The 24599-nt window shown below is 46.1% G+C and overlaps 1 protein-coding gene across 8 annotated transcripts in view; it reads right to left on the bottom strand.

Annotated features, from left to right (window-relative positions):
- The window catches only part of DENND2B (DENN domain containing 2B), a 151948-nt gene that overhangs the window by 38877 nt on the left and 88472 nt on the right, over positions 1–24599 (bottom strand). For all 8 annotated transcript variants that reach the window (XM_082341415.1, XM_082341417.1, XM_082341416.1 and 5 more), the window contains one exon: positions 11696–11800. In XM_082341415.1, coding sequence (XP_082197541.1) covers positions 11696–11775 — 80 coding nt within the window. In that variant the 5' untranslated portion in view covers positions 11776–11800. Of the gene's footprint in view, positions 1–11695; positions 11801–24599 lie in introns of those variants that run through there.

Genomic DNA, 24599 nt, shown 5'->3' with positions numbered 1-24599 from the left:
ATAAATTCTTCGCAGCTCATGCTATCAAAAGGTTGAGTCTATTCTTCTGCCCCTTGAATCTAGGCTGACCTTGTGATTTGCTTTGACGAATAGAATATGGTGGAAAATAAGTTGTCTCAGTTCCAAACTTGAGGCCTCAAGAAGCCTTGCAGTTTCCGCTTCACGCACTTGGAATGCTGCCCTGAGACTGTCACGTAAGAAAGCCAGTCTAGTGTTTCAGAGGAGGAGAGGCCGTGCGCAGCATCACTGAGGTCCCTCAGCCGACAGCCAGCCGCCACATGGGCCTGACACATGGTGAGGTCATCTTGGACCCAACTGAACCAGCTACATGAGCGAGCCCAGGGGAAGCCAGTAGAGGAACTTCCCAGTGAACGCACAGAAACACGAGAAATCATAGGTTGTTCTAGCCCACTAAGTCTTAGGGTGGTTTGCTACAATGCAATAGTAAAATGATGTGGTGGGAAAGGCACTGTGTGTAATTGGCCCTCCCCACCCCAGTGCAGGACCAGGGCCCTGGGCCTTCCATCCCCGTGCCTCTCTCTTCCTCCACTTCCCTACAGACCAGCTGCCAAGGTCTGAATGTTTGGACTGCATCCCTCTCCCCCTCTCTCTCTCGCCCTCCTCGAGGCTCTGGCACTCTTTTGGGAGTCTCCCCTGAACACTCCCTAGAAATGAAGCTAGTCCTGCAATCCCAAGAGTCAGCTTCTATCAGTGCTTGCTCCCAGGTTGAGGGAGGGCTCAGGAGAATCTGTTACCTAGAGAACAGGGAGGCTTAAGGAGGAACACACTGGGGGCTAGCAGTCAGGATGCATGTGTCCTTGTGACAGTGAGTTTACACAACAGGTGGCACCTCCTTGGCATGGATGGGAGAGGGTGCTCACTCTTGGGCTTCAGTTTCACTCTCTAGTTGTTTCCCAGTTCCTCAAACTGAGGTCGGAAGTGAAAGCAATTCTCCCCCTGTTGGACAAGGAAAGACTATGGCCAAGAGAATGACAGTGCTGGGACCCAGGCTGCCTTAGGAAGCCAAGCGCCTGAGCAAAGCCTTCTTTTGGGTCTGGTCTCCCATTCTGCCACTGACCGTCTCCAGCTTCACTTCTTCAGGGCTCTTGAACAGCTCCTTGCCACCCTTCCCTGAACCCTGAACAAGGGAACAAAGGAAGCCACCTACTCCCCAGGCCACAGTGTGGTAACTGTACCAGGCTTGAGACACACACCTTGGTTCTTCATCCATTCAACCAGTATTTACTGAGCACCAACTATATACCAGGTACTATTTTAGGCATTAAGGATTGGCAGAGACTAAAAATAGACAGTCTCTCTCTACAGGTTACACTCTTTTTTTTTTAAATTTATTATTATTTATTTATTTATTTATTTATTTATTTATTTATTTATTGGCTGCGTTGGGTCTTCGTTGCTGCACGCAGGCTTTCTCTAGTTGTGGAAAGCGGGGGCTACTCTTTGTTGCGGTGCGTGGGCTTCTCATTGCGGTGGCTTCTCTTGTTGCGGAGCACGGGCTCTAGGTGCGCGGGCTTCAGTAGTTGCGGCACGCGGGCTCAGTAGCTGCTGCGCGTGGGCTCTAGAGCGCAGGCTCAGTAGTTGTGGCGCACGGGCTTAGTTGCTCCACGGCATGTGGGATCTTCCCGGGCCAGGGATCGAACCCATGTCCCCTGCATTGGCAGGTGGATTCTTAACTGCTGCGCCACCAGGGGAAGTCCCTCTACAGGTTACGTTCTGGTAGAGGGAGACAGTATGGCTTTAGTTGTCTCGAGTGAACAGACAATAAACAAATCAACCCTGTGAGATGGTTGTGGGGCCAGTGAAGAAGAATAAAGCAGGGTAAAGGGGTAGAGCTTAACAGTGAAGCAGATCAGGGGAGACCCCTCTGCCAGGGAACATGTGAACAGAACCTTGAGGAAGTAAGCAATGTGTATATCCAGGGGGGTGGTGGTGGTGGGGAATGTTCCAGGCAAGAGGAGCAGTAGGGCAGAGGCTTGAGGCAACTGCAAACTTACTGTACTCTGGGGGCAACAAAGGGGCCAGTGTGGCCAGCGTGGAGTAAGAAGAGAAGGAGTGGGCTGGAGATCAGTCAGAGGCACCAGAGAATCCCCTGGACCAACGATGAGGCTTTTGGGCTTTTACTCTGAGAGAGAAAGGAAGCTCTTGAAGGGATACGAGCAGAAGAATGACATGCTCTGACTCCATATGAGAGAATGAAGTGTAGGGACGCAGGGGTGGCCACAGGGAGATTACTTAAAGGCTACTGTAACAATCCAGGCAAGAGGTTACAACCGCTTGAATTAGAACGGCAGATCTATCAACATCTATCTTGAGGGCTGTGCCAATCAGAGTTGCTGACGGAGTGGATGAGAGGTATGAGAGACAAAGGGAAGTCAAGGATGAATCACAGTTTCTGGCCTGAGCACCTGGTAGAAAGGAGTCAGGGTTACACCTTTCCATTTCGGATTCATCAGTAGTATATAGATATTATGTAAAACTATATGGCTAGATGAACCATCAAGGGAGTCAGCATATCTAGAGAAGTCCAAAGGTTGAACCCTGGGGCACTCCAGCATTTCCAGCTCACGTAGAGGAGGAACAACTAGCAAAGGAAACTGACTGGGAAGAGCACGTAGTGAGGAAGGAAGGAAACCACGAGGAGTGATATTCTGAGACCTTCGAGAAATAGGGAGTGATCAGCTGAGCCAAATCTGCTAACAACGGAGCAAGGGAAAGACTGCGGAGTGATCCCTAGATTTAGGTAGTCACTGTGACCTTGAGAAGAGAGGTTCTGGTGGCAAGGCAGGGAGGGAAGCCTGACTGGAAGGAATTCAAGAAATGGAAGAGAGAAAGTGGAGATAAAGAGCTCGGACAGCACTTTCAAAGGGTTTCCCTAAAGGGGGAACAAGGCAACGAGGTGGTAGTTAGAGGGGAATGTGGGGTACAGAGCGTTTTGTTGGTGGGTTTGAGATCAGTTATTACAGCATGCTTAAACGATGACTGGAATAATCCAGTAGAGAGGGGAAAAGCTGTTAATGCAGGACAAGAGTATAAGTGCAGGCAGTGAGCAAAGTGAGCAGGCAATGAAGAGCTGGGGACTCAATGCCCATCTACAAGGGGCGTCTTAGACTGAAGAACCCCATTTGCTCTCATTCCCATGTACCCAGGCTGAGTGTTTTCTCACACGATCTCATTCCTATGCTGCTTTATGCTTCCTTCACCGTGGCTTTGACTCCTGCATATATTTCCAATTCATTCCACAGAGGGAAGAAAAGATCCAGAAATGTTCTTTCTTCCTGTCCTTCAAGCATCTGGATCCAGCTTCCTCTCCAACCTCAATGATCTACTCAATGCCTAAGTCCTATCAATTCTACGTCCTTCACATCTCTCAGATCTGTCCCTCCTGTGCCATTCCCACTGCTACTGCTGCTGCCTTGATTCAGATCTTATCTACCGGGACCATTCAAACAAGCTCTCAACTTCTCTCTCTGCTTTCGGTCTTAACCCAGTTCCAAGTCCAGCCTCTCGTCTCCTGACATCTTTCAAAAATACAAAACTCATCATGCTTCAAACTCCCCACTATATACAGAATGAAATGCAAATTCATCGGCATGGATCACAAGGCCTCCATGATCTGGTCCCTATTTTTCCTTTATCATTTCATACTGTCTTTTCCTCCAAACAAATCTGCATCCCACTCTTAGTCACATCAAACTCCTTGCTTTTCACAACTTTAGGCCTCCACGCATTCAATATTTCCTTTGCCTGCAGTGCTGCCTTGTGTCCACTTACATGTCTCTGTAACTCCTCTATGGAATCTCTCTTCACCCTACCCCCCTTACCCAGGTGGAGATGTCTGATTTTTGATGCCTCCACTGTGCCTGGAAAAATGTCTATTATGGTACTTGTAACACTTTACTGGACTATATTTTTCCTCACCTGCCTCCCTTACTAGACTATGAGTGAAGCTACTTGAAGGTGGTGACAGGGTCTTGTTAATCTTGGTATCCTCTGCTCTTTGTACTGCATCTAGAATTTAGTAGGAATTAATGTATTTGTGCTGAGTGACTAAATGAATGAATACAAAAATAAATGATTAAAACCTAGGTCTCCTTATTACTCCTCAGGGCATTGCTTACAGACTTCGTTGCCTCTCTCTTTGTGCCATATGACCTGAAGAACAACACAGAAAGGTACGCAAAGCACTTAGTGCAGCCCAGCATGGCTGTCAGTCCCTAAAGCCCTCTCCCATAAGGCAAAAATCGTACCCTAGACCAAGAGTCTAGAGACCTGGGTTCTGCTCTGGTCCTGGTTCCATCACGTCCTGGATGGGTTCATGAGCAAAGTCACCTGAATTCTCTGAGTGCCCCCTGCCTTGGAAACATGGAGTCTTAACCACTGGACCGCCAGGGAAGTTCCCTCAGGTTCTTTATCTACAAAACAGGAGGAAAACACTTGCTCTGAGTATCCTCACATACTAGCTGTGTGACTAAAATGATGTAAATTTTAAAAGTGTTTGAACACCATTAAAAGTTCCATGAAGACAGAAGAAATATAAAAGAAAAGTAAATACACAGCAGCTAAGACACTTAATATGCTGCTCTTATCACCTCTTTATTGCCCTTTATTCTAAAATCTCAGAGCTTGCCCCTGGGGAGGCAGACACTGTGAAACTGGGCCCTCGTGCCACCACCTTGCCAGCAGGCAGCCAGCTCTGCTCCTCAGCAAAGGCGTGGATGCCAACGCTGCAGCACATGACTGGCCAAATCCAACATTTACAGGAGAGGGAGTAAGATAAACAGATAGAAGGAGAAAGAGAGAAAGGGGGCGGGGGAGAATGCAAAGGAAATTTGACAGAGGAGCATAAGCCCGCACACACACGCACACATGCACACATGCACACACACACACACATACACACACACAAACGTATAAGACAAGCGAGCAGGACAGAAAGGGCATGAACTAAGGTAGAATGAGAAACAAACTTAAAGAGAGGGCAACGTGTGTGTGCGCATGCACGTGCACATGTACAGACAGAAAGTGAGAGTTAAAGTGCAAAATACGTGCCCTTCCCTCCAGTACTGTTTCACAAGAATACAACCCAACCCTTGGGTTAGTGACCTGGGCCATCCTCCAGTAACATAGCAGGAAGCATTCATGCCAAGGGACACCCCATATATTGTCAAGGTCGCCTAGGGAGGGACTTTTTGGGAGGGAAGGCTGTCTTTAGTCCTTGATGACAAGACAGTTCTGAGCTCAGCATGCTCTGGCCACAGAGCTCCTGAAGTGTCAGTATCAGGAAGCAAACCAAATTGGGGCCAGTTGGAGAAGGCTCCTGGGAGTCCAGGAAACAGCCCCAGAGGCACCAAGATGGGCTGTGGGCTCCATGAAGTGAGCCTGTCCACAGATTAAAGTTACACAAGGCCCAGCTTCCAACATGCCTAGTCCCTACTGAGTAGGCGTCTAACCTGCTTCCAAATGGAACTGCCTGGGAGTTGGCCAACCACCCTCCCAGGGCTGCTCAGCTAAAGCGGGTTCTGGTGGCTCAGCGGGCAGCAGCATCCCCCCATCACTATGTGACCGCCCCAACTCTGGAGATGGCATGCTCACTGCACTCCCCCAAGGCCATATTCTGAGGCACCCAGAAGGAGAAAAGGGAGCAAGTCTGCCTGAGTCCTATCAGCAAGTCCAGAAGTTTGTTCCCCAGGCCAGAGCAGGGGCTCAGTTCAGTAACGGACATCCCACTCTGGGACAAAAGTCAAAAAGTCAAAAAGAGGGTAACACTCACAACTTGATCGTCTTGCTCCCAAATGGCTGGAAGCCCTCAGTAGGGTCCAGGACAGCCTCATCCTCCAAGTGGGGCTACATCTGGACCACTACCTACAGAGACTCAAAGTCAATCACAGCTTGTCAGGGTGAGTAGAACAGTAGCTAGGATCAGAGCAGAAACGGAGTCACCTTGTCACCTCCACAAAGCACATCTACCTGCTTGTCATCTAGCTGATTTCTAGGGAAGCACAAGGAGAATTGGTGAGCTCCTCTCTGGGAAGGAACCCCAAGTCCTCTAGGAAGTAACGGCAATGAACATAAAGAGAGCATTTATAAGACAGACGCCTTCTCTGAGACAGGTAAAAAAATGATGCCTATGGGAACGTCCCCAATGCCCTAGTCTGGCAAAAATGGAACTGCTGTATAAAGCAGAACCAGGCACTATGCAAAGCCAAGAGGGAGAGAAAGGTAGTTGCAGGAAACCGTGCTAAAGACATTTGTGATGGTTTCAAAACATGGTCCCCAAATTCTTTGACATGCCTGCTGTCAACATGACCGCTTCTCTTGAACCTGGGCTCTGTGATTGCTTGACCAATAGAATATGGTAGAACTGAATCTGTGCTACTTTTCAGGCCCAGGCCTCAGGAAACCAACAGCTTCTACTTCCTGTCTCTCAGGCTGTGAGAGAGCCCAGGCCATGTGGAGAGGGCAGGTGTTCTGATGGACAGTCTCAGCTGGGGTCCCAGCAATAGCCAGCATCAACTCCCAGACATGTGAGGTAAGACGCCTCCAGGAAACACCAGCCCCTGGCCACTGAGTCACCCTAAGCCTTGAAGTCTTTCCAGCTGAGGTCCCAGATATCATGAGCAGGGAGCAGCCATCCCTGCAGTCTCTGTCTGAAATCCTAAACTACAGAGTCTGTGAGCATAATCAAATGGTTGTTTTACACTATAAAATTTGGGGTAGTTTTGTAGCAGGAGATACCTGACACAGATTTGGGTACCTAGAAGTGGAGTGCTATTGACACAGAATCCTAAAACATTGACCGTGGGACTGGGTGATGGCTGTTGGGGGTGCTTAAGGCAAAAATAAGGAAAACGTTAGAAGCTAGAGGAAAGGGGACCCTCACAACGTTGAAAAGTTTGGCAACTCTGTCACCTGTGGTAACATGGAAAATAGGAAGTATATCTAATATATTAGATGAACTAGCCAAAGACATTTCCAGGCAGAGTGCCGAAGGTGCCCTCTGACTCCTTCTCGCTGTCTCTAGTGAAAGGAAAAGGAGATGAGCCAAACAGGGAACTGTTTTCAAACAAAATTTAAAGGAAACATAAATGAGAAAGGGCTTTCTGAGTTAGAAAATAAAACTTGTTTCAGTCTCTGTCTCTCTAGACAAGAAAAAATTCTCAAATTAATAAATGGCTTCCAGATTGTGGTGACAGTTCCATTCAGTGGGTGTGTGTATGTGTGTATGTGAACTCATCAAACTGAAAACTTTATTCTTTTGGTTTTTTGTTTTGTTTTAACATCTTTATTGGAGTATAACTGCTTTACAATGGTGTGTTAGTTTCAAACTGAAAACTTTAAATTGCGTTTATGGTACTTTAATTATCCCTCAATAAATCTTTTTAAAAAAATCTAGAGTGGGACTGAAAGATCCTTTGCCAAGACCTAAAAAAGACTTAAAGTGTTGCCTCACAGAATCTTACACACAGACAGACAAAAGGCCTTCTAAGGATCTTAAGGGTGAGCCCTGAAGAGCCTCTGTAAATAATAAGGCCTCTAAGACTCTTAACAACCATCGTCCCATAGCAATCTCACAGGGAAAAATCCACTTATCCACCTTCTGAAGTACCACAAGTGCCATTTGGAGGCTCTAAACCTAGGGTTCTAAGAGTGAATACAGAGAGGGGAGGGGAATCCTTCCTAGCTGAGTGGTCAAGAAAAGGACTGGGAGGAAAGTAACATCTGCATCCAGACTGGCAGAAATGTAAGGTTCGCATTAGAGAGCAGTGCAAGATTAAGGTAGAAAGAAAAACCAGGGCTTTTTATGAAAGCCTTAAAAAGCAGGCCAAGTTTGACTGTATCATAGATGACAGTAGTTTTTGAGCAGGGAAATCCCAGTGATGTTTACAGGGAGGTGAATATAGAGGTACAATAAAATAACAGAAGGAACAGGAGAGCTAGGCTTGCGTTCTTCCCCCCGTTAGCTTTGTATCCTTGGGGAGTACCTCCTCTTCTCTGTGTCTGTTAGCCAAACCGAATGAGCTCTAAGGTTCCTCTTCAGCTCTGCCTTTCTCAGAGTCTATGGACTGAATGGAAAGGGAATCCAAAGTTAACAAGACCTATCATGGAAGATACTGTAAGGACTCAAATAGTACAAGTAGCCTGTGCTCTAAGAGGCTGATCTCCCAGCCATCTAGACAACTGGTCAACAAACAGTTAGTCTTCTAGGTACCAGGCACTGTTTCCAGGCTCAGAGGAGACAGAAAGCAGTCAAAGTCCTTGACCCCAAGAAGTTTACACTTTTACAGGCACCCAAGTTTCCCACATATACATCCAGAGGTAAAGTTTCCAAAACACAATACAGACAGCCTATATTTTCAAGTCACAATGATCCAGATGCTGGAGTTTCACAGTGAAGAAGCTGTTGAGGAAATAAGCAGGCATGACAAGTCTTCTGAGAACAGCCCCTGCTGCCTGCCAAGTCTCACAGTACAAATGAAATCTCCTGAGAGCAACAAGTGGCAAAGTTTACCCCACCTAGATGGCCGAACTAGCTCTCAACATAACACTTTCTTAGCAACCATTAGCATGACCATTTCTTTTTTTTTTTGGCTGCATTGGGTTTTTCGTTGCTGCATGCGGGCTTTCTCTAGTTGCGGCGAGCAGGGGCTACTATTGGTTGAGGTGCGCGGGCTTCTCATTGCAGTGGCTTCTCTTGTAGCGGAGCACGGGTTCTAGGTGCGCAGGCTTCAGTAGTTGTGGCATGCGGGTTTCAGTAGTTGTGGCACACGGGCTTAGGTGCTCTGCGGCATGTGGGATCTTCCCAGATCAGGGCTCGAACCTGTGTCCCCTGCGTTGGCAGGCGGATTCCTAACCACTGCGCCACCAGGGAAGCCCAGCATGACCATTTCTTAGCAAGCAAGTCACTAAACTGCTTCTAGTCCCACCCAGGTCATCAACACCAACATCATAAAGCCTGATCTCTGGAATTCAGAGGAGCTGTGAGAATCTCACCTCCCACCCCCAGAAATGGATGCAGCCAAATCTAACGAGCTGGAGTGGGAACAGCCTGTCGGGAGGTGAAGCAGCTAAGGGTGAAGCAACATGCCCCTTTGACCTCACTAACAGAGAGAAAGGGAAGCCTGCTCCAGGAGACCAAAACATAGCAAAGAACAAAACTTTGGTGGTAAAACGAGAGGTTCAGATTTCCTCCTCCTGCATATCCTGCCAAATCAAGAATGGTCTATAAAGGAAAAGGAAGAGAATAAAGTAGCAAAACACTCCTAAGAAGCTAATAATGGAATGGAATCTAGGATCTTTACCCCAAACTAGCTTAGTGGTGGCACCAGGTGAAGTCTTATTCAAATTAAGGATATGGCCTTGCAAATACGTATCTTGGCATTTCCACAGGGTCCCATTTGCCCATCTCCACCAGTTTTCCATGCCCCAAAGTACCCCTGCCCCCAAAGCTAGATACAAATGCCTCTCAGTATCATCGGGTTCCTCTGCCTCCGTCTGGATGATGCGGACAGAGGTCCCCAAAGCAGTCAGGGTTCAAAGGCCCAGCTTTCCAAGGCCCTAGCACCCCTGCACTCCCCAACCAAAGTTCCAGTCACACCTGGGAGTCTTTTCTCACTGGAACTCCTGGGCTGGCAATGATTAAAGGTCCCCAGGTCACAGGCAAATGTCTACTGGAAGGTCAGACTAAGAAATCTGGGTGCCAAGGTCACCAATCCAAACTGTAAAAGCCTTGAAAAAAGAGAATGGGTCATCCCTCTTTTTTCCCCAGTGTCCACCAAAGAGCCCAGCACCTAGGAGGAGAGCCCTCAGAGTTCACTGACAACTTCCTAAGAACAGTCCCAGATTTGGCTGGGGGTGAAAGCAGCCAGAGAAACCACCAGATGATAATTTTGAAATAATAACAACTACAGTGCAGCAGTAGCCTCTGAGAGAAGGCTGTAGCTAGACACAGAGGCCTGTGACTCCATGCCAAAAGCCCAGGAAAGGAGGGAGGGAGGGAGGGAGGGAAGCGGAAAGGTGGCAGGAAGGAAGGGAAGTGAAGACTTAGAAGGGAAAAATGCCTTTTTTTAGGCACATCAGAGGCTCAGATATTTACAAATACCATCCGTCGTGTTATGATGGCAAGCAGGCTGGGAAGCTAAAGGAAGAGCAATTTCTAAAAATGTTTAAAACATGTAGGTATATACTCCAAATAGAAACTAGGGTGCCTGTCAGCAGTTCTGATTCTGCTTTGTGACTTTATGTAAACACTGCATCTCCCATCCCGGTCCCCACAAAGTGGAAATTAGAAAAAAAAAGAATACTTGAAGGAGTTGAGGGCTTCTGTGTACAGTAATTTCTAATTCAGGTTCTAAATATACTATTTCTTTTAATTTAAGAATAAAATGGTAAAATCACACACAATGCTTATTTCACCCATACAGTCTCATATAAAAAAGTTGGGAACCTTAATTCCCAGTCTCTATCTGCCAACTCAGAGTCAGACTGCAGAGTAAGAAATGCCACCAGACTGGGGGGGAACCCAGCAAAGTGGTTCCCGAGAAGTAGATAATGGGAGACAAAGACTCTGAGATCTAGACCTGTCTCTGCCTTGGCCACCGACATGCCCTGGGAGAGGTCAGTTTTTCTGTCTGCTTTACCCAAGAGGTTGTTGGTCCCTGCCATCCTCAGCCTCACCCAGTTCAGGGAAGCAAGTATGCAAGCAACTCTAGTCCAGGTTAGACGGGGTGTGTGCGCAGGGGGTGTTCTTACTGGTCTTGCTGCCACAGAGTAGATATTCAATTTGTTTGTGTAAGCCCCAAGCTCTTATGTACCTAACAAGTCAGAATCTAACAATTTCTGTTCGGTTGGCACAGTCAATCCAGACCATTTCCACTGGGACCAAACCCTGCACATATGGTGTACAGAATTCCTCTTGCCTCATTCACGCCAGTCACTCCCCAGGGGCCACATCCTATGCCCCATTCTACCAACCATACCTGGATATTAGCTCTGAACGAACCAAACATCTACCACTACCTCTGGCCAGACCTGAGTGTGTGCCACACTCCACTGGACTCAGCCTGGTAATGCACAGCCCAGACCTCCAGGAAGGAACTAGCCCGACCCCAGTCTAAGATAAGCATCCATCTCATCTATCCATTCCAGTGGCTGAGGTTCCAAAGGCCAAATTTGCCCAACTGAGATTCAGCAGAAGGGGCTATGAAAGGTACGTGGCTTTAATAAAAGAGGTTCTTCTAGGACAGCAGCATCCAGCCTTGGCCAAGACCCGAGAAGCCCTGGTGAGAGTTGTACAGCTATCTGCCAGCTCTGGAAGCTTCTACCCCATCACCGGGAGGAAGCTAACATTTACTGAGTGGCTTTTTGCCAGGCACTATGCTAAGCACTGACATATATTATCTCATTTAATCCTCACAGAAACTCTGTGAGATAAGTACTATTATTATTTTACAGATGAGTAACCAAAATGTTAGAGGGCATAAGAAAATGCCCTGAGATCTCACTATTTGGTAAGTAGTTAAAGTTTGGCTCAGATTATGCACCTCTACGACTGTCCAAATCATGATGATAATCATTTACATTTGGCAGGAATCCTATCCAGGACCCAGGTCATTAGGTGTCCTTTGATGCTACCCTCCAGGGAGCCCCATTCCCTCAGCAGTGCTCCCTGACTCACCTGCTCAGAGTCCCTCGAGGGGCCTTAGTGCCTCCAGCTCCGTGGGTGATACTGGAATTCTTGTTGGCAGTCATGGTCATTTCTGCTCTCTGCAAACACAGAGCCCTGCAAAGAAGACGAGACCCATAAGCCAAGTTTCCATGGGCAGCGAAAAGCACCTCAAACATTTCCAGATGACCTCCAAAACTGCCAACAGGGTTTCTGTGGTGGTTAGCAGGAACCACTTTCCCACATATATTTAATTTCATGTGTTACAGATTAAGAGCCTCAAGGGATCCCTGATCTGGGTTGGGGAAGAGTCTGTGAGCTAACAGATAACTTATCACTTCACAGAAAATGATTTTAAAAACTCCATTTCCATCCTGCTTCTTCTCATTTCTTAAGTTAGAGTTTCCCAAACTTCTGGCATGCCATACAGTCTTTATGAATTTTACCATATTTGCATACCTCCTGAACAATCATTTACTCAATGTTTTTCTTTAATCAACTTGAAACTGACTTACTTTTCTTAAAATATTTAACCTTGTTCTAAACAATTAATCATTGATAAATATTTACTGAGTGAGTACCCATGTCCTAGGCACTGCCATCCAGCAAAGAATGAAACAAAGTCTCTGCTCTCATGGAGCTTACATCCTAGCGGAGGGGAACAGACGATAAGCAGGCACAAGTCATGTGTGTGATACATAAGTGTACATTTGTGTATAATATGTATAGTGATAAGTGGTAGGAAGAAAGCATGAAGCAAGGTAGAGGGAGAGTGAAGAAGATTTGTTTTTAAAATAGGATGTTCAGGGAAGAACATCCTGATAAAGTGACATCTGAGACAGAAACCACAGTTATGAGTTATCATATTTTTAACACCCATTAAAATAAAATTAATATACTTTAGGGTATTTAAGTATTTACAAAGTAAAAAATGTCTGTACATGTACCATATACAGTTAGCTAATATAGTAACATTATTTTATGCTAAAATAATAAAAGGAAGAAAAATATTAAAACTTAAGGGTACATCCAGACTGGAAATTGTCTCCTATTTGCAGATGGTATGATCCTCCATGTAGAAAATCATAACAATTCCACTAAAACACTCTTAAACTAACGTATAAAGTCAAGCAAGTTTGCAGGATACAAAGTAATATTTAAAAAATCAGTTTTCTTTCTATACACTAGCAATGAACAATCTGAAAATGAAATTTTTTAAAATTCCATTAATAATAGCAGCAAAAAGAATAAAATACTTAGGAATAAACTTAACAAAAGAAGTGCAAGACTTATGCACTGCAAGCTACAAAACATCACTGAAAGAAATTAAAGAAGACATAAATAAATAGAAAGGCATCCCATGTTCATGATCGGAAAACTCCAAGTTGTTAAGATGGCAATATTCCCCAAATTGATCTACAGACTGAACAGAATACTCATCAACTGCAGAAATTGACAAGCTGATCCTAAAATTTTGTGGTAGTGCAAGGGACCCAGAGCAGTCAAAACCATCTTGAAAAAGAAGAATAAAGTTGGAGGACTCGCACTCACCAATTTCAAAGCATACTACAAAGCCATGGTAATCAAGACAGTGTGCACAGACGTAAGAACAGAAATAGAAATCAACAGAATAGAATTGAGAGTTGAGAAATAAACCCATACATTTATGGTCAACTGATTTTCAACAAGGATGCTAAGACAATTCAAGAGGGAAAGAAGAGTCTTTTTAACAATATTCAGACAACTGGGCATTCATATACAAAAGAATAAAGTAGGACCCTTACCCTTATACTATACAAAAGAAAGTAAAAATGGATTATAGACTTAAATTTAAGAGTTAAAATGACAAAAGCGAAGCCTGGAATAATACAACATAGAGGTAAATCTTTGTAACACTGGATTAGGCAATAGTTTCTTAGATATGACACAAGCAACAAAAGAAAAAAGATATAAACTGTATTATACTAAATAAAAAACTTTTGTGCTGTAAAAAATACCACAAGAAAGTAAAAAGACTCCCATAGAATGGGAGAATTATTTGCAAATCATATATGTCTGCTAAGCAACTTGTATCTAGAATATATAAAGAACTCTTCCAACTCAATAATAAAAAGACACATAATCCAATTAAAAAGTAGACAAACAGAAACTAACACACCATTGTAAAGCAATTATACTCCAATAAAGATGTTAAAAAAAAAAAGTAGACAAAGAATTTAAACAGACATTTCTCCAAAGATATAAAATTGGCTAAGAATCACATGAAACAATGTTCAACATCACTAGTCATTAGGGAAATACAAATCAAAACCACAGTGAGGTATTACTTCACACCACCAGGATGACTGTAATCAAAAAGATAAAAACAAGTGCTAGTGAGACTCTGGAGAAATGAAAACCTTCATTCACTGCTGGTGGAAATGTAAAATTGTGCAGCCACTTCGGAAAATAGTTTGGCAGTTCCTCATAAAGGGATACATAGAGTTACCATAAGACCCAGCATGATTCACCCCTGGGTATACAGCCAAGAGAAATGAAAACATGTCCACACAAATACTCATACCAATGTTCATAATAGCCAAAAAGTGGAAACAACCCAAATGCCCAAATGTCCATCAGTGGACGAATGCATTAACAAAGTGTGGTATATCCATAAAATGGAATATTATTCAGACATAAAAAGGACACATTCCACAACATGGATGAACTCTCATGCCATTTTTATGAAATGTACAGAATAGGCAAATCTGCAGAGACAGAAAATAAATTAATGGTTGCTTAGGGTTGAGTTGAGGGTAGGAGAATGGGGAGTGACTGCAATGAGTATGGGGTTTCTTCTGGGGGAGTGAAAAAAAAGTTCTGAAATTAGATAAACAGTGGTGATGGTTGCATAACTGTGAATATATTTAAAAGATGAATTGTACACATAAGTGAGTTTTATGGTATGTGAATTATATCTCAATTTAGATGTTAAAAAAAACTTTAAAAAAATTTTAAGTGCCTTGGAGAATGGATGTGAGAGACAACAATAATTCACATTATTTCTAATGTGAATGTGCACTCTGTTCTGGGCCAACACAACCTTCACAACGCTGAACAGTTCAGGAACAATAGTTCTCTCACTCTGATCGGCATTCTCATCACATTGACCAAAATGAAGTATGTTTGGATGTGAAAGTTAAACATATTTATTTATGGCCACTAATGACCTTAATCCTGGAGGCCATCTTACTTATTATCTTGGTGCAAATAAGTGATTGGTTTCGATGATAAAAAATAAGCCAGACCCTAATTCTTGATATCATTTATAATTTTTTCCTAATTTCAACATGAAATGCACTCTCTCTAACTTCCTTACCTTTATGCGATCTCTCAAGGTTGTCGTTTTGGTGATGGTAGTGGTGAGTGAAGTGGGAGCTGGAAGGGAGAAAGCAGCCCGCAGGTACTAGCAATGGTGATAGCAATGAAACATCCCCCACGATGCTTTTAGAGAAAGAAAACAAACCCTGAGCCTCATTTTTATCCTTCATGAAAAGCCTTCCCGGGCTTCCCTGGTGGCGCAGTGGTTGAGAATCCGTCTGCCAATGCAGGGGACACGGGTTCGAGCCCTGGTCCAGGAAGATCCCACATGCCACGGAGCAACTAAGCCTGTGCACCACAACTACTGAGCCTGCGCTCTAGAGCCCGCGAGCCACAACTACTGAGCCAGCATGCTGCAACTACTGAAGCCCGCGCGCCTACAGCCTGTGCTCCACAACAACAACAAGAGAAGTCACCGCAGTGAGAAGCCCACGCATCACAATGAGGAGTAGCCCCAACTCGCCACACGCAGAGAAAAGACCCAATGCAGCCAAAAATAAAATAAATTAAAAAAAAACAAAAACAAAAACAAAGAAAAGCCTTCCCTACATATTGAGGAAAAAATCTTTACAAACGTAAGTATATAGCATAATGTTAGTATGAGGAGAAGGAAGAAGGGGAGTCAATCCCGCCACCAGAGCAGCTGTGCACACCGGCTCTGGTGAGATATTCTTTACCTGCACCAGCCAAGGGCCAAGTTAAGTGCTTGGTGTATGGCTGTGTGTGTTAAACAGAAAGAAGGGAAAGGAGAGGCAGCCTCTGGAAGCTTTCCCAGGCCAGTTATCAGGGTCCTCAGGGAGCACAGTGCTACAAGGAATCAACTTGCTAAGCATCAGCTTTCAACTGTGCCCATGGTAACAATGGTCACAATAATCATCAGAACCCATCATAACAACACTGGACATGCTCTACCAGCTCCAGGGCAGGCCCTCAGGGAAAGGACAGAAGATTTGTGGAAAGACCAGAAACTGAAATATATTAAAAGAACATGATGAAAAATATATTCTTTCCTTCCCTGAATTTCTGATCTAAAATGCTCTGAAATGCAATCATATACTTGAATATGAGAACACAGAGCCAACTTAGTCAGAAGGAAAAATGTAGATAGCTGTGATATTTGCTTGGGCCAAGAAGAAAAATCCTGTGAAGATGCAACGAAGAGAGGAGTGGGTCAAAACTACCAGGGTCAAAACTACCAGGCCCACGGCATTGACCCTCGGTCACACTTCTGCAAGAACACAGCTGCTATTCTCAGCCGCGGCCCAGGAGTTGAGGCATCTTGGGCAGGCACTGCTGAGAACCCCAGGAGAGCCTACTAAGTCAGAGATGCTTACTCATCGTGCTCCCTCCCACCTGCTCTCTCTAGCCAGGTCTACCAGGTTCAGGGAATAATCCAGCGGCCTGAGGAACTAAGGACCAGGCTAACCCATAACACCTGAAGCACAGACTTGAGCACTCTGCGTGGCAGGCTTCCTGGGGGACACTGCTTCTCCCAAGGCCCTAAGAGCCACCCGCAGGCTCCCATCTGTGCTTTCAGCCTGATTTCTTGGCTAGTCTGGCTGCAAAGAGAGAGACACTCCCAAGCAAAAGAAACACCCACTGGGAATAGAGCAGAGAAGCCAAGGGGATGAGAGGTGTTTTGCTAGCACCCAGGCCCATCAACGGCAAAAACTACGTGTTTGGAAAATGAAATTGTTCAATTAGCATCTACCACCGATCACGAATTGCTCAAAACCCCAGCTCTGACAAATTACAGACAACTATCTGAAGAGTTACAACCCAGAGAAACGAACATAATAAGGTACCACTAGAACTTCTCTACAAACCCTGCATCGAGACAGAGACCACAGTCCCAGGTTCTCGAGGTGCAGAGGGAAGAACACTCAACCTGGAGTCAGCCCAACCCTGCCTCTAGCAACTGCTGGCCAAGGGTCATTGTACACGTGAGTTTTGAGGACTCAACGTTCTCGCTATAAGAGCAATAATAATAACATGACCTACCTCACGTGATTGTTATTTTGGCACACTGAAGCTTAATAAATCATTTTTCTTCCAGATCATGCTTCTCTACGTATTTGGAAGGCACTCTCTCCATTCCCAAGCTGGATTCATTTTTCAGACTCCCCGGCACTGCCATCCAATCCATTTACTCTACGCTAGGCACTGTGCAAGGTACTAGGATATGAAAATGGACAGATACAGTCCCTGCCCTGGAAAAGCTAACTGTAAAGGGAGAAAAGTGAAGGAAAAAGTGGACTCCACGAAGGCCTTACAGAGAGGTGACATTTGAAAGTAAGCCTTCGCCTATTTGTTACCCATGGTAAGAGGACTTAAGAAGAAAAAAAAAAAAAGCAAAGGCACATTTATTATCAAAGGTGCTGCTAGATTCTTTATAAAATTATAATAGCTAAAGTTATAAGCATTTTAAAGGATTAAATCATTTAATCCTTGTGACAACCCTAAGAAGTGGGTACTATTATTATTTACATGTTACCAAGGAAACCAAGGTACAGAGCAGTTAAATCGCTTGTCCCAAGTCACACAGCTAGAAAGTGGCAAGGCAGGAATTTGAGCCCAGGTGGCCTGCACCAGCCCCTCCATGGCTCTGAGTCAGCACTCTGCATGGCCTCCAATCATCTTCCATTTCAGCTCTCACCATCCCATGACGTAGTGATAATACAGGCCCAATTTTCCAATCAGGAAATTGAGATTCAGAGAGATTAAATGATTGGCCCAAGATCACTCACCCAGTGAAGGAATAGGGCAGAACTGTGGACTCAGCTCTGACTCCACTGTCCACTTACTTTTCTTAACATTGATAGGGGTGCTTGTTAAAAATGCAGAGTCCCAGGTCCCACCTCCCCCTCTTGAAAGGAGCCTAGGAATTTGTATGTTCAGTAAGCACTTCAGGCTAGTCTTACACACCTGTAAGTGTGAAAACTTGAGTCCCACAACGTGCTGAGGACTTGTAAAGGTATGAAGGGTCACTACTGACCATCCTCCCAAGAGTCTGCCCAGCTGTGGGCAAATACAAGATGGACACTCGGTCCCCTTCCTCTTCCCACGCCCCCAGCTTCTTCCACCTGCACAGAACCACCGACCCTCAACAAAGGAGCAGGCACGTCACAGGATCCAGTGGAAGCATTATCAGTGTCTGCTCTAAACAGTTCCCTCAGTCTTTGCTGTACTCTGAGTTCTTGTATCTCAAAACAGCTTTTCCCGCCACCCACCCCTGGTAGCTAACGACCGCTTTCCTCACTTTCCCCTCACTTCCAAACTCCTGGGAAAAAAGAGTTTACACCCGAAGACATTAACTGGTGGTTTGCAAGAGCAAAAATATGTTCCATTGGGTTTTCCCTTTATTTTTTTATTTTTATTTTTTTTTTTAATATTTTATTTATTTATTTATTTATTTATGGCTGTGTTGGGTCTTCGTTTCTGTGTGAGGGCTTTCTCCAGTTGCGGCAAGTGGGGGCCATTCTTCATCGCGGTGCGCGGGCCTCTCACTATCGCGGCCTCTCTTGTTGCGGAGCACAGGCTCCAGACGCGCAGGCTCAGTAGTTGTGGCTCACGGGCCTAGTTGCTCCGCGGCATGTGGGATCTTCCCAGACCAGGGCTCGAACCCGTGTCCCCTGCATTGGCAGGCAGATTCTCAACCACTGCGCCACCAGGGAAGCCCTTCCCTTTATTTTTTTAAAAAAGTTGAATTAGTTATCAAACGTTTTAAAAATTGGGTGAGTATAAATGAAATGCAAATAAAAATTCAGATTCTGGCTTCTCTTGAAAAATTAGAAAACCTGCCATCACCGTCTGCATTTCTATATGGCAGCAGTTGGCAGTCCAGTTAGATGTAGCAAGCGCTCCCCAATTTACCACTGTCCCTCCCCACCCAACGCCTACAGGTGGCCAGCTTTGCTCAGCTCTGTGACCTGACTCTCCCAGTCAGCAGGAGAGTGCTGCATCCCACGTCCCAGCAGGGAAGGGGTAGGGGGCACTGCACTGAGAGCAGCCGCACAAAGCCTCCTGGAGGGCTGGGCTTGAGCAGCGCAGGGAGGAGCCTACTCCGGCCGCTTGAAACCCTCCATCTATTCCCCTCACTGCCACTGGAGGAAAGACCCTCTGGAAGGCTCCCTGCTGTCACTCAGGCCAGCCTGCATCTTGCAGTTATCTCTCCAGCTCCCTTAGTGCTCCCTTTCCCTACAATCCAGTCTCATCACCCAATCCACAGATGCTCTGCCCAAGGTCTGAGAAGGGATCCCTCAGAGGTCAGTCTCTGAAGGGAGCTCCTTCTGAGGGGTGCCCAGCCTCTAAGAATGAACCTTCCTATCCCAGAGCAAAAAACTGTTTCCCCTCGTTAAGTGACATTTCTAAATGTCTGTGTGGTACTTTTCCGCAGGCCTAATTTTGGACATGACAGTATGCCTCGCCCCTGAGAAGGAGACATTTGAGCCCTGAGAGCGCTGAAGAATAGATGCAAGTGTTTGGAGGGAAGCCTCCCGTTCTGCTGGGGTTAAGGTCGCCACTGAGAGGAAACACAAACACTGCCCAGCACCCTGCTTGTCTAGTCTAGGTAAGAAGTCAGGACGCCCCCACAAAGGAAACCTCTAAAGCACATGAGAATTTCTGCCAACATCGACATTCCACTAATCTCTTAAGCAATCTCTGGTGTGGAAGTAATAACTTAGGAAGCAGCCCAGAGGGAAGGAGAAGGTGAGAAAGGGAACGGAGCTCTGTGTGGCCCGAGAACCTGGCTTCAGCCCAGTCCGGCTCTGCACAGCTGTGGTCTGACTGCCCTGGAGTCAACCTGCTACTCACCCTGCCCAGGGAACACCTACCTGACCGCCCTCACCCCCTCACTGACTCCCTCCTACTGCCCTTGGTCATCTAGGCCCTGCGGCAGGCCGAGCAGAAAAGGATCAGACTGGCAGCTTCCCCAGAGGAGGGCCTACGTCTCTCATTTCTTCCTCCAGGAGTCTCGGCAACCAGCACTGGCACCGCAAGTTTCAGGGAGGGTCATCATTAGAGAGAGTTCCTTTTAAGTACCCAAACCAGAGTTCTCGAAAGCGGGAGCATTTGATTCCCCCTTTCTCTCCTGCAGGTGTCCTTGGACTGGGCCGAGGCGGGAGGCGCCTCATTTACCTTTCATAGCTCTGCCTGGACTGACAGCTCAGGCTCTGCTGTAGCGGCTCACCTGCACAGCCTTCCTAGGAAATTCAGCCATCCCACAGGTCCCCTGACATCCTGGCGCCCTCTGTCCCTATGCGGCTGAGAAAGCTGTAGGGCAGTGCTAGCTAGTTCTTCTCCACGTTTTGAACAATCCTCAGTACTTGGCAGAGAGTTCTGCACATAAAAGACAGGCAAATAAATGTTAACTGATTTGCTAACTGATGGCAAAAGAGGGCCCCCAAGGAGTCAAAGGCCAGGAAGAGAAAGGGCCCTAGAAATTCTAGCACTGGCCATATCTTTTAAGGTGCACTCCTTCGCTCCCCAAAGTCATGGCTGCAGTAAAACCAATGAAACGGAGGTTTCCAGCTGTAGCTGCCACCTAGTTGGACTGTCACCAGCAGGCCTTTTCCTCCCAGCCCTCAGCCAACCCTGTCTACCTCAGGAGTTTCAGTCTCCTCACAAGTGCCCCTATTATCTTCCAGGGCCCTCCTGCAGTAACAGTTCTCATCCAACACACCCATGAGGAAAGGCTGCTCCTGGGAAACCTGCCTTCACCTCGGTCACGCTGGCTTTCTCCTCCCCCACCCCTCTTTTCCCCCCTTCCTTTCCTGACTCATTTCTCACTGGTTATCTGCCCACAACCTTGTCTTTGGCTCTGTTGTGCCTAAAATCAAGGGGTTACAAGGGAAAGGGGAGAAAATGGGCTCAGAGGTTGGGTGGGTGGGTATCAAAAACTGTAGAAAGGGAGCCAGGAAGGTTTTTCTCAAGTCTGTCCCCTAATTCCCTCCAAAGTGCCAGACCCCTTTTCTCCGTCGGCACTTCTACATACCTGGTACCTTGGATATTTTCCATTCCAGCCCCAAGCTCTGGGGCTCTAGGTCCAGAAAGCCCTTTGAGCAAAAATGTTGAGGGGATTATGAGCCTGGTCAAGTGGAGAGGAACCAAGATTTGTTTTGCTGGGAGATCAGAAGAATTGCTGGGTGTTTTTACAGGTCCCTAATGAGGCTGAAATCTGCCTCAACCAGTCACAAAAAAGATGATTTTTGTTGTTGTTGTTGTTAACAACCAGAAAAAAATTAAGCTCTCTTTCCATCTCCTGACTGTCCACTTATCACTCCCACATCCTCTTTCCCAACTCTCCTCCCCAAAGAGGCCTTTAAGTTTGGGTTTTCAACCTCAACCATTTTCAATCCCTTTTCCTGACAGATGGTCCTTCTCCAGTTCAGTACAGATTCTGTGGAGGTTTGAAGTTGGGTTTAAATGTTTCCTGAAAGCCCAAAATGGGGTGAGGGCTTGTTAGGCAATTCCAGGCCAAAGGAAATCTGGTTGCTTCCAAGACAGTTTTAAAAACCTAGACATGGCTTTTTCTGCCAGTCTGGAAACTCAGCCTCTCAGCAAGCGGCTTAACCCAGCTCTGCCAGGACGATGGGGCCCACTCTGTCCATAGAACGGAGGCCTGCCCCACAAAGAGCCCTGCCCGCTTTCACCCTTGGCAAGAAGAACCCGGTGGGTCCTGTAAACATGATGATGATTCCAAGGCCACAGACCTATCTCACACCAGTGCCTTCCCTCTGCCAGTCACAGCAGACTGATTGCCATTTCCTGCACATGCCAGGAATGTTCATGCCTCCAAGCTTTTATTCAACCAATTCCTTCCATCATGAAGTCCTCCACCACCATTCTTTCCAGTTCAAATGTTGACTTCTTTCTGAAGCCTTTCCTGACCCTAAATCTTGACCTCATTCTCACCCTTCCCATGCTCCCCAGCCTAGCTGAACTCAACCTGACTGATGGCAAGATGCCTGCCCTGATCCAGAAAAACACACCACCCACAAGCCAACTTTCTCAGAAGAGGACTAGGAAATAGTAAGGGCTAAAGGGACTGGGCAAGTCTCAATACCTCCGTTTCCCTATCTGTAGTATAGGAAGAATAGTCTACCTGTATAATGAGAACTTGAAGACCAATGAGAAGCCATGTGTAAAAAACAGAGGATACTCAGAACCAAGAGGGAACACACTTGAAGTCTCTGGCTTTCCCCCAACTCTCAGCCTCAGGACCTCTTCTCTTGTCCTCACTCTCTTAGCTCTTACTCTGTTTCCTATTTCACTGAGAAAATAGAAACAATCAGAACAGACCCTCAATAAGCTACCACCATCACATTTACCCACCACCAGCAACAGGGCAGATCTTGTCACTACTCTGCTCAAAACCCTAACATGGATCCCAATCACTAAAAGTAAGAGCCAAAATCTTCACAATGACCTACAAGGTCTTCATCATTTAGGTCTCTATGATATCTCTGACCTCATTTCAACTACTCTTTCCCTTTACGTTTTCCCCACCAGCCACACTATCTCCTTATTATTTCCTCAAATACACCAGGCACATTCCAACTCCGGGCCTCCACACCTGCTGTCCCCTGTCACTAGAACATACCCCCCCAAGAGAGCCTGCTCCCTCATCTCCCAGGTCTTTGGTCAGACATCATCTTCTTAGTGAGGCCTTCCCTGGATCACACTAAAATTTAGTGTTAAGAAATTACTATTAGGGACTTCCCTGGTGGCGCAGTGGTTAAGAATCTGCCTTCCAACGCGGGGGATGCAGGTTCGATCCCTGGTCAGGGAACTAAGATCCCACATGCCGCGGGGCAGCTAAGCCCATGCGCCACAACTACTGAGCTTGCGCTCCTCAACTAGAGAGACCATGTACCGCAAAACTACAGAGCCCACGCACTCTGGAACCCGCGTGCCACAACTAGAGGGAGAAAACCCGCATGCCACAACTAGAGAGAAGCCTGCACACCACAACAAAAGAGCCCGCATGCCTCAACGAAGACCCCGCGTGCCACAACTGAGACCCAACGCAGCCAAAAATAAATTAAATAAATAAATGAATAATAAATAAATCTTTAAAAAAAGAAAAAAGAAATTTGTTTTTAATGAAAAAACATTTGCCACCATCTCAGAGTGGCTCTACCTGGACAGAGTGAGCAGGCTGGGGCTCCACTGTCCAGGCCCATCTTCCAAGCCCACCAGCCTTCCCAGTTCAGAGTCTGACCTACCCTCAGCAAGCAGACCCACTCAGAAAATTGAAAAGTGGGCCACGTCCTATGAACACCCAAAAGATTCAGGGCAGGGGTGGCTTCAGCCCCAGAACAACTGAAGTCGCTCTCTGCAAAGATTACAATGATTTTCCTATTATAAAATGCAAAGATCCTTTCTCCGGGGCTTAATGAATTAGAGGACCTTCCTTTCCTCCTGTCTACTGTTTGGGACACTACTGATCAGCCCTCTCTGAAGCACTGTAATGTAGTTAACTCTCAATCTGGAGTACACTCTCTGGGGGTAGCATTTTACCATCTGCCTGGAGGATCCTTATGCTCATCAAAAGAGGGCACAGGTTAAGAAAGGTTGGGGGAATACTGTCAGAGAAGGAGAGAGAGACAGGTGTGGCACTAAGACTTTTATTTGTTTACTTACTTGAAGCCTCTGAGGGCATCTTCCCAGCCAGGCCCCCATGCTACTGTGCTATACTCTCTGGTCCTTGCCCTTGAGCAGCTCCCCATCCTGCCTGAGACAGACAAATAAAGAAAAGATTCTGGCACACTGTAACAAGAGCTGTGAAAGATGTATGAACACAGAGCTCTGAGAGCAAGGAGAAAAGACACCTAATCAGGTGGACAGGATGGATGTAGGGGAGGGCTTCTGGAGGAGACAAGAAGTGACACTGGGCTGAGTCTTGCAGGACTTGTGGAAGATACAGAAGGCATTAGAAGAACACTGCTGCAAGCAGAAGAAAAACCATGAACAAAAGCCAAGGAGATCTTAGAGCAAGAACAGGACACAAAAAGCAATAACCATAATGGAAAACATTGATAAAGCAGACTACACTAAATAAGAACTCTGTTCATTAAAAAATGCCACTTAGGCAGTGAAAAAAGACAGTGAAAAACAGGTTACAGAACTCAGCAGATTAGGAACATTAGATACACAGAGGAAACTTATCAAGAAGTAGAGCAACTGCAGATCTTGGCCAGATCATTAGGGCTGAATTTCCCTTTGGATAAAAGTCTCAGTTTTGGAAGGGAGTAGAAGAAAGTGCACATATACAGCCAGGCTCTGCTGGTTCTAAGTATGCATTTATCTCATTTAATCTAGCTGCCATTATCTCTATTTTATGGATGAAGAAACTGAGGCTCGGACTTCCCTGGTGGCACAATGGTTAAGAATCCACCTGCCAATGCAGGGGACACAGGTTTGAGCCCTATTCCGGGAAGATCCCACATGCCGCGGAGCAACTAAGCCCGTGCACGACAACTACTGAGCCTGCGCTCTGGAGCCCACTAGCCATAACTACTGAGCCCGCGTGCCACAACTACTGAAGCCCACG

The sequence above is a fragment of the Balaenoptera borealis genome (genome assembly GCF_965194805.1).
Source record: "Balaenoptera borealis genome assembly, chromosome: 11".
Classification (NCBI taxonomy): Eukaryota; Metazoa; Chordata; class Mammalia; order Artiodactyla; family Balaenopteridae; genus Balaenoptera; species Balaenoptera borealis.
Note: the sequence above shows the minus strand (reverse complement) of the source record. Positions and strands in the feature narration are given on the sequence as shown.